Below are 13,120 nucleotides of genomic sequence, written 5' to 3' on the forward strand. Positions count from 1 at the left end.
AAAGCGTTATAATACTGACAAAATGGATACTATCCACTGAAATTGAATCATCATTTTCTCGAAACTTAGGCTGGTGACCCCACTTTTCTTTAAATCAATAATATTGCCTGGGAGTATGATTTATTGCCAAATGAATATATTTTGGGTATTTGCATTTATGAGTAGGCTTCTACCTTAAACAACTTCTACTTGAAAACAGCTAACTCTATTTGCTTTTTTACTTGTTACATATGCTCCTTGGGTGGACCTCTAAAAGATTTGATCATTTTGTGGTGATATTTTTAACGAATATATTTGTAATTTTTGTTTAAAATGTTCTTATCAACTTCTTCTCAAAAACCTTTACTCAGATTAGTTTGATACTTGGTATATATATGTACATGTACCTTGGGTGGATCTCTATTAGATTTGAACATTTTCTAAAAATCTTTTGAATTCTTCAATTTAAGTGAATATTTTTGTCATTTTGGGTGAAAATGCTGGCTGGCCACTACTCCAATTGCTTTTATACTTGGTATATGTGTATTTTGGGTGGACCTCAATTTGATTTTAATATATTTTGTGATGATATCATAAATTTTGTAATTTCAACAAATGTTTTTGTCATTTTTGGTCAAAATGCTATTTGACTTCTTGCTAGCTCAATGATTTGATATTTGGTGTATGTATCTTGGTTGCACCTCTATTAGATTAGATAAGTTTTAGATACTAATTCAGATACATCGAAATGATGAATCCAAAACTATTAAATAAAATGTAAACAAAGACATGGTTATTTGTTTCTCTACTATTATGTTTATTGACTTCATCATGACTGTGCTCGTCAGAAACAGTGGAGCTATTACAATCGTCATGTTGTGTATGTTAGTTTATCTTGAGCATGCCTGTGTCGATCACATTCAACTTCATACATTTTGGGATATATGCGCACATCTGTTAATTTCAAGATTCTATTTATGCTTAAAATTCATCACAATCCAGCCATTCCTGAACCCCAATCTTGGTTATAAATGGACACTATTGTCCATCTTTGTACATGCAATGAACATATTTATTTATATTGGGACCAGATGTTTTTTCAGATCAAATTCAAAATGGTTTAATATTCAACTACAGGGACATAAGTTGTCAAAATTTAGTTCAATCATTGTTAAACTAGATTGTATGGAGTATCTCATGTATGGTGAAATGTTTCTTGTATTTATTTTTAGGATGAGGCTTTTATTACTGCAGCCGTGAAAGAGAGAGAAGAAGAGATGACAAAGAGAACCTTAATTGCTCTCAGCGATATGAGAATTAAATTTCCAGGAAAAACTGATGAAGAAGCTGAATTAATTTTACAACAGGTAACAAATGCATTTACGGAAATAGACATAGTATAAACCCATAACATGGAAATGAAATGTTTTGGATGGTGATAAAAGTGACACCCAATCTGATTTTGAAATCATAAAACGAATCTAATTTTTATTCCTCATTTTCATAGTTACAAGACAACTGGAAGTTTCACAAGCCAAGAATTGCATCTTACTGGCTGGTAAAACTTGATTCAATAAAAAGAAGAAAAGTGGTCGACATCGTCCGATCCAATGTTAGAGCTGTACTACAACGTACATGGAGATCCAGTGATGTGGATGGATTACGACTTTATCGTATTTTCAACCGTGTATTTAATCGTTTGCTGTGGAGCCATGGTCAAGGGTTATGGAATTGTTTTTCAACCTCAGGGTAATTATCACTGTCTAATTATGAATTCTCCACATTTGTTTATTTTGGACATGCACATGTAATTTCCCATTAGTGAACGGTCTTGATTAAAATTTGTGAACACGAATGAAAAAAAGTTGACTTTGGCATTATTATGAAATTATGAATAAATATTTGTTGAAGCAGGTTAAAATTTATGAATATTTATTCCTTCTATCCAGATAGTCATGTCTTATGAAAAAAGTCAATTGTCGCTACGTATTTAATTAAATTTTGATGAAAAATCCAAATAAAAGCAAAATTTGTTATGATAATTGAACACATTTCAATTTTAAAAAACAAATTGACCAAAGCACTAAACCAAATTATTATTGTTTTTATAGTTTAGCTGAAACTTTGTATACTTTCTTGATAGAAACTCCTGGGAGACTATCTTCAGTAAAAGTACTGACGTGATATCATCTTCTGAGATGAGCTGTTGTCGACGGATCGTCCAGTTGTGTCGTGACTGTCTTCTTATTGTTTACCAGTTTGCATCAGAAGCCAAGAATTCGGCTGTCACTCAGAGTGATGGACCGTCACCTAGTCGGTTCGTAACTTCTCTATTATTTCATTAAGGTAGCAGCAGGGGTGAATTGTATTAATAATGTGATAATACGTCCCTGGTAGCATGTCTGTAGTTATTTCGTTATAGCTAGAAAATAAAGTCATTTAAAGGAAACCATGGTGAGATCTTCTAGCCTACAATGCTTTCAAAGTCATGTGCAATTCACAGGTCATTCACCTAACAGAAAGTGTTAACAAATTATGTTTTAAATAGTCAAAACTATATTAAAATTGGCCCTCAGGCAACATTGGAACAGCATATGCATTACTGTGTTCATCTATATCTAAGCTTTCAGAAAATGTATAGGTTGTTATCGTAGCATGCCGAGTAATTTTTTGTGTCTGAATCACAAATCATTTTTAACACTTTTTAATCCTGTTGCTCTCTTAAAGGATAACAGTCATCAGTTCTGTGAAACTCTCTTTTGATCTTTGGCCAATAGCTGACCCAGCAGCTTTTCCTTATAACCTAACATGTCAAGTTAGTTACATTTGATCCGATGGATGACAGCGAGGTACTCGCATTGTAGGGCAAGAAGGGGGTCATATTTGTCATGATACATTGCACTTTCTCAACATGACTTGCTGCAATCTGAGCTGAAAGCTCTAACTTTATAGGAATATGAAATGTTTTAACTTGGCCATGGGTAAATGTATGTCACAGATTTGACCCTTGAACTCTGACCTCTAGGATATGGTTTATTTGATTACTTTACAGAGCTATGTCAATACGTCCAAACAGACCCAGCAGTTTATCATCATCTACTTACTCATCATTATCACATCAAACAACTATGAGTCCAGTCAGTCAAAGAATGTCTCGTCTTTACAACAACCACAGATCTGTACTTGATGCATGATATGGTCATGGTGGTGGTGGTCATCTTCTTATATCATGCCTGCTACTTTCGCCTCTGTGCTTACTCAAATAATCAATCATGTCACAGCAACCATGCTTTCATATTTAATAACAGACGAACAGACCAGACATGTGGACACCTCAAGTACAAACAGAACAGACATTTGGACACCTCGTGTACAAACATACCTGACATGTGGATACCTCAAGTACAAACATACCTGACATGTGGACACATGTACAAACAGATCAAACATTTGGACACCTCATGTACAAACATACCAGACATGTGGAAACCTCAAGTACAAACATACCTGACATGTGAACACCTCATGTACAAACATACCTGATATGTGGACACCTCATGTGTAAACAGACCAGACCAGACATGTGGACACCTCATGTACAAACAGACCAGACATGTGGACACCTCATGTACAAACAGACCAGACATGTGGACACCTGCACAAACAGACCAGACATGTGGACACCTCATGTACAAACAGACCAGACATGTGGACACCTCATGTACAAGCATACCAGACATGTGGACACCTGCATAAACAGACCAGACATGTGGACACCTCATGTACAAACAGACCAGACATGTGGACACCTCATGTACAAACATACCTGATATGTGGACACCTCATGTGTAAACAGACCAGACCAGACATGTGGACACCTCATGTACAAACAGACTAGACATGTGGACACCTCATGTACAAACAGACCAGACATGTGGACACCTCATGTACAAACAGACCAGACATGTGGACACCTCATGTACAAGCATACCAGACATGTGGACACCTTTACAAACAGAACAGACATGTGGACACCTCATGTACAAACAGAACAGACATGTGGACACCTCATGTACAAACAGAACAGACATGTGGACACCTCATGTACAAACAGAACAGACATGTGGACACCTCATGTACAAACAGACCAGACATGTGGACACCTCATGTACAAACAGACCAGACATGTGGAAACCTCATGTACAAACAGACCAGACATGTGGACACCTTTACAAACAGAACAGACATGTGGACACCTCATGTACAAACAGACCAGACATGTGGACACTTCATGTATGAACAGACCAGACATGTGGACACTTCATGTATGAACAGACTAGACATGTGGACACCTCATGTATGAATGGACCAGACATGTGGACACCATGTATGAACAGACCAGACATTTGGACACCTCATGTACAAACAGACCAGACATGTGGACACCTCATGTATGAATGGACAAGACATGTGAACACTTCATGTATGAACAGACCGGACATGTGGACACCTCATGTATGAACATACCAGACATGTGGACACTTCATGTATGAACAGACCAGACATGTGGACACCTGTACAGACAGACCAAACATGTGGACACCTGTACAGACAGACCAGACATGTGGACACCTGTACAGACAGACCAAACATGTGGACACCTGTACAGACAGACCAGACATGTGGACACCTGTACAGACAGACCAGACATGTGGACACCTGTACAGACAGACCAGACATGTGGATACTTCATTTAAAATGCATTTATTCAAATTAGTCAGGATTTTTGGATTGTAATAATGTAGAGTGAATTACATTATGACACCTGAAGCCTATTATTTGCTGTACAAAGAAGGCATGCCTCTACAATCAGAACATGCAATGTTTTAAGTTGTTCTGCATTTCAGGATACCAGCACCTCTTAGAAGAGTTGGACAGCGTGTAAGGAGTACACCACCGTACTGATTTCCAAAATATGTAGATATATATATATGAATCTTGAAGATTATTTCTGGTAACCAACAATATTGACACGCCTATTGTACAGTAATTCACATTTCAATGCTGATAACTGTGGTTGTGAACCTAAGATGTCTATGTACAGTATGAACAGTGAGATGTAAATATATGGTATTGCCACAAATCTACTCACTTGGCCAAGAAACATTCAACATACATTCAGCTGGTATGGAACATGTTGAGACTGCCCTCTATAGTCCAGTCATGCTAGAAAATGTTGGTCATCAGCTCTAGAGGGCAGTCCGTGATCAACTCAATAGAAGACGTTGTGCGCTTGCAATAAAAGTTGGTTACTTCTGGTTGTACACAGTTGTTTCCAGAACAATGATTATTCATCTATTTAATACAGAATGTATTTTTGATTGATATGAGCATATGTTGTGTTTTCTAGCTGAGTGTGGTTATTATAGCAGACAATGTTGTTGTATTGCTATGAGTGAACAGCATGGATGAAATGAATTGTTAAACATTAATACAATGCTTTAATTAATTAATCAATATCTTGCTTACCACGTACCATACAATGTTCCCAGTATGCATTGCCAAACTCAGCCTAATGTATAACAGTTGACGCTTGCTTACCACGTACCATACAATGTGATATTCCCAGTGTGCATTGCCAAACTCAGCGCAATGTACGACAGTTGACGCTTGCTTACCACGTACCATACAATGTGATATTCCCAGTGTGCATTGCCAAACTCAGCGCAATGTACGACAGTTGACGCTTGCTTACCACGTACCATACAATGTGATATTCCCAGTGTGCATTGCCAAACTCAGCCCAATGTACGACAGTTGACGCTTGCTTACCACGTACCATACAATGTGATATTCCCAGTGTGCATTGCCAAACTCAGCGCAATGTACGACAGTTGACGCTTGCTTACCACGTACCATACAATGTGATATTCCCAGTGTGCATTGCCAAACTCAGCCCAATGTACGACAGTTGACGCTTGCTTACCACGTACCATACAATGTGATATTCCCAGTATGCGTTGCCAAATTCAGCGCAATGTCAGACATTTGACGCTTGCTTACCCCGTACCATACAATGTGATATTCCCAGTATGCGTTGCCAAATTCAGCCCAATGTACGACAGTTGACGCTTGCTTACCACGTACCATACAATGTGATATTCCCAGTGTGCATTGCCAAACTCAGCGCAATGTACGACAGTTGACGCTTGCTTACCACGTACCATACAATGTGATATTCCCAGTGTGCATTGCCAAACTCAGCCCAATGTACGACAGTTGACGCTTGCTTACCCAGGAACCATACAATGTGATATTCCCAGTATGCGTTGCCAAATTCAGCGCAATGTAAGACATTTGACGCTTGCTTACCCCGTACCATACAATGTGATATTCCCAGTGTGCATTGCTAAACTCAGCACAATGTATGACAGTTGACGCTTGCTTACCCCATACCATACAATGATATTCCCACTGTGCATTGCTAAACTCAGCACAATGTAAGACAGTTGACGCTTGTTTTCTCCGTACCATACAATGATATTCCGTGTGCATTGCTAAACTCAGCACAATGTACGACAGTTGACGCTTGCTTACCCCATACCATACAATATTCCCAGTGTGCATTGCTAAACTCAGCACAATGTACGACAGTTGACGCTTGCTTACCCCGTACCATACAATGTGATATTTCCAGTGTGCATTGCTAAACTCAGCACAATGTACGACAGTTGACGCTTGCTTACCCCGTACCGTACAATGTGATATTCCCAGTATGCCTTGCCAAACTCAGCCTAATGTACGACAGTTGACACTTGCTTTATATATCAAAATTGATGAAAGATTTTAAATTGACCAATTCAGAAATGGTATTGGGATGTCATTGTTAGTTCTAATTAATATTCATGAGTTAGTTCAACATTATCAAATCAGCAAGCACCTTATTTTGAATAGGTGGATGGTCACAGTTGCAATGTCATGTGAAGGTGTATTGACAAGGTTTGGCTTATAATTTGAATGAGAGCTGATGATCAGTATTTACATTTTTTTAATAAATAACTGTATAAGCTAAGGTACACCTTATGTTCTTCCCTGTCATGTTTTTTTTTGAAAATCTAGCTCATTTACAGAAAGATTCGTTGATTCTAAAAACACTCAACATCTCTGAACCAAAAGTGTTGTATAAAAACAGCCAGCTTCTGAACACTAAGTATCATATAGTTTTAATAATAGAGATATTATCACATCCTTTACTATTTCCAAATCATCTTCTGAGGAATGTGTTTACTGCAAATAAATTATTTTATTTTTAGTTAATTATTTTCGTTACAGCAGAACTTTGAATGAAATTGTTATCACAAATTTGTAATTCATTTGATTACTGGACAGATTGTTATCAGTTTTGTAACCTTGTAAACTTGACAATACAGAAAGAGAATAGATAAAAATAGTACCAGTAATTGATGTCCTGAAAACTGGGGAATATTTTAATTCTAAGACTACAATAATCCTCTTTTCGTGGAGAGTCTGACAAACTAACGTTTATGTTGAGTTACTGAAGCGGACATCATTAATGTATAATATGGTTAACCTAGTTTAACTTGCTAGGCATGAGAAACCAACTAGGTATGAGGCTTTTTTTTTCACCATAGTAAATTTCAATGGCATTTGGGTGTGTGCATGCCAGTGTTGTACATTTTGTAACTTGGTGATGCAAAAGATCCAAGTATGTGTGCTCATTTCACTACGGTGATGCAATGATCTGAATGCGTGTTGGTGTTGTTCATTTTGGCGACACAAAGTCCAGTGTTGCAAAACTGATAACAATCAATGATAAATAGATATTTCTAGGCTTAGTTTCAAAATGAATGTGATCTGTTAACACATCGACTAGACATTAAATTAATTTTTTACTACTACAACTAGATCATGTAGTACTGTGATAACTGTTTGAAAACAATATAATGGAAAATTTGGAGTGTTCATAATGGTCGAGAAGACTTTAAATGAATGACTTTTTGGTAACAGGACGAGAAAAGTCTATCATGAATTACCTGTGAATCAATCAATTTTTTGCAAGGATATCAGACACTATTGTCTAGCTCTGTATGGGATGTAATTTGTTCATTTGTATGCCTTTATTGTTGCATCTCCAACAATTTCATTTACATATGTCAGTGTTTACATTGCTCTATTATGTCAACACTTGACAATATGGATATTTAATAAAGTCCTATCACATAGTTCATTCACTTTTTGAATTCCATTATTATTATTTTTCATCCATATTGCTTAGTCAGATGCTAATAAATTATTCAGTATAGTAAGATATACTTGGAATGAACAGAAACTACTTTTGTTGTACAATTAATTTTCAGTATATGTACCAAAAGAATGTTTTTTCAATCATTAATAAATTACACAATCATGCAATACTGTATCTATTAACTATAAATAAAACAAGACTTAGAAATTTAAATTATTCCTTCAATGTATTGTATTTTGTAAATAAATTGCTGCTTTATGGAATCTGTCATGTGTCATGGGGAAAAAAATAAGTCAGAAACTTATTTTAAGAATAACTTTAATGAGAAAGATTCAGATTTGGAAAAAATACAACATTCTGAAATTTATACATTACTAAAATATCCAGAATGTAAGTGTAATGAAAAGTGCTGTACTCTGGGTCAACTGTATTCTTAATGTAACCATACAAATGAGTGGCAGCCATTGTCAAATTTAAAATAATATATCCGATTATTAAATAAAACATCTGCCTAAATAAATCATGTTGGCACTTAAGTTTGATAAGACTATATTCAACTACGGCTAAATACTTAATGAAATTGTTATTTAAAAGTATGGCAAAATATATCAATAAATGATAATGCTAGATATATTGCAAATATTCACCAAGAATTAGCTTGAACAGACAAGTTTGGGTTGTCACACAATGTCAATGTTCCTCTGAAGTAATTAGTGTGTAATTCAGGGTAATTGAAGCATATAAAATGGGATTTTCCCTCAATAGACCGGTCTGGATCAACACAGCAACTGTTTCTCAATAAAATGCTCAAATTGTGTGATGAGTGTTAGCTAGAAAACATTTCAAATTTATTATTAATGGTACAAGCTTGATACGGTGGGCTAGTTTAAGGCTTATTACAATTTGTATTTGTAAACTCAAACATTTATTTCACTGCAATGTATGGCTATTGTCAAAAAGGTGTGAAATACTGTCGTAAAGCAATTCAGTTCACTTCCAGACCAGTCTATAATAGGGACTGTAAATTATTGCAATACGAAAACATAATTCACTAAAACTAGTACAGGAAACTAGAGTTGACATCATACATACAATAAAATAAATTTTTCAGCACTTTGTTATGATACGGTTATTAATTTCTTGACTTGTTAATTTCAAGAAAGCTTTCAGTATTTAATTCAATAAACCAATGATTATGAAGTTTGTATAATAATAAGTAATGATTGCACAAAACACTTCCATGCATACTACAGAATGAGACAGAATATGTCAGCCTAGTGCAAACCAGCAACAGAATATGTCATCCTAGTGCAAACCAGCAACAGAATATGTCATCCTAGTGCAAATCAGCAACAGAATATGTCATCCTAGTGCAAACCAGCAACAGAATGTCATCCTAGTGCAAACCAGCAACAGAATATGTCAGCCTAGTGCAAACCAGCAACAGAATATGTCATCCTAGTGCAAACCAGCAACAGAATATGTCATCCTAGTGCAAACCAGCAACAGAATATGTCAGCCTAGTGCAAACCAGCAACAGAATGTCATCCTAGTGCAAACCAGCAACAGAATATGTCAGCCTAATGCAAACCAGCAACAGAATATGTCAGCCGAGTGCAAACCAGCAACAGAATATGTCAGCCGAGTGCAAACCAGCAACAGAATATGTCAGCCGAGTGCAAACCAGCAACAGAATATGTCAGCCTAGTGCAAACCAGCAACAGAATATGTCATCCTAGTGCAAACCAGCAACAGAATATGTCATCCTAGTGCAAACCAGCAACAGAATATGTCATCCTAGTGCAAACCAGCAACAGAATATGTCAGCCTAGTGCAAACCAGCAACAGAATATGTCAGCCTAATGCAAACCAGCAACAGAATATGTCAGCCGAGTGCAAACCAGCAACAGAATATGTCAGCCGAGTGCAAACCAGCAACAGAGTATGTCAGCCGAGTGCAAACCAGCAACAGAATATGTCAGCCTAATGCAAACCAGCAACAGAATATGTCAGCCTAATGCAAACCAGCAACAGAATATGTCAGCCGAGTGCAAACCAGCAACAGAATATGTCAGCCGAGTGCAAACCAGCAACAGAATATATCAGCCGAGTGCAAACCAGCAACAGAATATGTCAGCCTAATGCAAACCAGCAACAAAATATGTCAGCCTAGTGCAAACCAGCAACAGAATATGTCATCCTAGTGCAAACCAGCAACAGAATATGTCATCCTAGTGCAAACCAGCAACAGAATATGTCAGCCGAGTGCAAACCAGCAACAGAATATGTCAGCCGAGTGCAAACCAGCAACAGAATATGTCAGCCTAATGCAAACCAGCAACAGAATATGTCAGCCTAATGCAAACCAGCAACAGAATATGTCATCCTAGTGCAAACCAGCAACAGAATATGTCAGTCGAGTGCAAACCAGCAACAGAATATGTCATCCTAGTGCAAACCAGCAACAGAATATGTCAGCCTAGTACAAACCAGCAACAGAATGCCAGCCTAGTGCAAACCAGCAACAGAATATGTTATTCTGTTGCTGGTTTTCACTAGGCTATGTCATCCTAGTGCAAACCAGCAACAGAATATGTCATCCTAGTGCAAACCAGCAACAGAATATGTCATCCTAGTGCAAACCAGCAACAGAATATGTCATCCTAGTGCAAACCAGCAACAGAATATGTCAGCCTAGTGCAAACCAGCAACAGAATGCCAGCCTAGTGCAAACCAGCAACAGAATATGTTATTCTGTTGCTGGTTTTCACTAGGCTATGTCATCCTAGTGCAAACCAGCAACAGAATATGTCATCCTAGTGCAAACCAGCAACAGAATATGTCATCCTAGTGCAAACCAGCAACAGAATATGTCATCCTAGTGCAAACCAGCAACAGAATGTCAGCCTAGTGCAAACCAGCAACAAAATATGTCATCCTAGTAAAAACGAGCAACAAAATATGTCATCCTAGTAAAAACGAGCAACAGAATGTCAGCCTAGTGCAAACCAGCAACAGAATGTCATCCTAGTGCAAACCAGCAACAGAATATGTCATCCTTGTGCAAACCAGCAACAGAATATGTCATCCTAGTGCAAACCAGCAACAGAATATGTCATCCTAGTGCAAACCAGCAACAGAATGCCAGCCTAGTGCAAACCAGCAACATAATATGCCAGCCTAGTGCAAACCAGCAACAGAATATGCCAGCCTAGTGCAAACCAGCAACAGAATATGTCAGCCTAGTGCAAACCAGCAACAGAATGTCATCCTTGTGCAAACCAACAACAGAATGTCATCCTAGTGCAAACCAGCAACAGAATATGTCAGCCTAGTGCAAACCAGCAACAGAATGCCAGCCTAGTGCAAACCAGCAACAGAATATGTCAGCCAAGTGCAAACCAGCAACAGAATATGTCAGCCTAGTGCAAACCAACAACAGAATGTCATCCTAATGCAAACCAGCAACAGAATATGTCAGCCTAGTGCAAACCAACAACAGAATGCCAGCCTAGTGCAAACCAGCAACAGAATATGTCAGCCTAGTGCAAACCAGCAACAGAATATGTCAGCCTAGTGCAAACCAGCAACAGAATATGTCAGCCTAGTGCAAACCAGCAACAGAATATGTCATCCTAGTGCAAACCAGCAACAGAATATGTCATCCTAGTGCAAACCAGCAACAGAATATGTCAGCCTAGTGCAAACCAGCAACAGAATATGTCATCCTAGTGCAAACCAGCAACAGAATATGTCATCCTAGTGCAAACCAGCAACAGAATATGTCATCCTGGTGCAAACCAGCAACAGAATATGTCATCCTAGTGCAAACCAGCAACAGAATATGTCAGCCTAGTGCAAACCAGCAACAGAATATGTCATCCTAGTGCAAACCAGCAACAGAATATGTCATCCTAGTGCAAACCAGCAACAGAATATGTCATCCTAGTGCAAACCAGCAACAGAATATGTCAGCCTAGTGCAAACCAGCAACAGAATATGTCAGCCTAGTGCAAACCAGCAACAGAATATGTCAGCCTCTGAAAACCAGCAACAGAATGTCAGCCTAGTGCAAACCAGCAACAGAATATGTCAGCCTAGTGCAAACCAGCAACAGAATATGTCATCCTAGTGCAAACCAGCAACAGAATATGTCAGCCTAGTGCAAACCAGCAACAGAATATGTCAGCCTAGTGCAAACCAGCAACAGAATATGTCAGCCTAGTGCAAACCAGCAACAGAATATGTCAGCCTAGTGCAAACCAGCAACAGAATGCCAGTCTAGTGCAAACCAGCGACAGAATATGTCAGCCTAGTGCAAACCAGCGACAGAATATGTCAGCCTAGTGCAAACCAGCAACAGAATGCCAGTCTAGTGCAAACCAGCAACAGAATGCCAGCCTAGTGCAAACCAGCAACAGAATATGTCAGCCTAGTGCAAACCAGCAACAGAATATGTCATCCTAGTGCAAACCAGCAACAGAATATGTCAGCCTAGTGCAAACCAGCAACAGAATATGTCAGCCTAGTGCAAACCAGCAACAGAATATGTCAGCCTAGTGCAAACCAGCAACAGAATATGTCAGCCTAGTGCAAACCAGCAACAGAATGCCAGTCTAGTGCAAACCAGCGACAGAATATGTCAGCCTAGTGCAAACCAGCAACAGAATATGTCAGCCTAGTGCAAACCAGCAACAGAATATGTCAGCCTCTGAAAACCAGCAACAGAATATGTCAGCCTAGTGCAAACCAGCAACAGAATGTCATCCTAGTGCAAACCAGCAACAGAATATGTCAGCCTAATGCAAACCAGCAACAGAATATGTCATCCTAGTGCAAACCAGCAACAGAATATGTCATCCTAGTGCAAACCAG

The 13,120-nt window shown here is 38.2% G+C and overlaps 1 protein-coding gene across 2 annotated transcripts in view; it reads left to right on the plus strand.

The window, feature by feature from the left end:
* LOC100378590 (tubulin polyglutamylase TTLL7-like) overlaps positions 1 to 8,508 on the plus strand; it is a 68,131-nt gene extending 59,623 nt beyond the window's left edge. The window contains exons 14-17 of one of the 2 annotated variants that reach the window (XM_085503509.1): positions 1,212 to 1,346; positions 1,487 to 1,728; positions 2,123 to 2,296; positions 3,032 to 8,508. In XM_085503509.1, the coding sequence (XP_085359635.1) occupies positions 1,212 to 1,346; positions 1,487 to 1,728; positions 2,123 to 2,296; positions 3,032 to 3,173 (693 nt within the window). In that variant the 3' untranslated portion in view covers positions 3,174 to 8,508. The remainder of the gene's footprint in view (positions 1 to 1,211; positions 1,347 to 1,486; positions 1,729 to 2,122; positions 2,297 to 3,031) is intronic. The other variant, XM_085503510.1, reaches the window with a different exon arrangement.
* The last annotated feature ends 4,612 nt before the right edge of the window (positions 8,509 to 13,120 follow it).

The sequence above is a fragment of the Saccoglossus kowalevskii genome, chromosome 9 (assembly GCF_978046115.1).
Source record: "Saccoglossus kowalevskii chromosome 9, keSacKowa6.1, whole genome shotgun sequence".
In the NCBI taxonomy this organism is placed as follows: domain Eukaryota; kingdom Metazoa; phylum Hemichordata; class Enteropneusta; family Harrimaniidae; genus Saccoglossus; species Saccoglossus kowalevskii.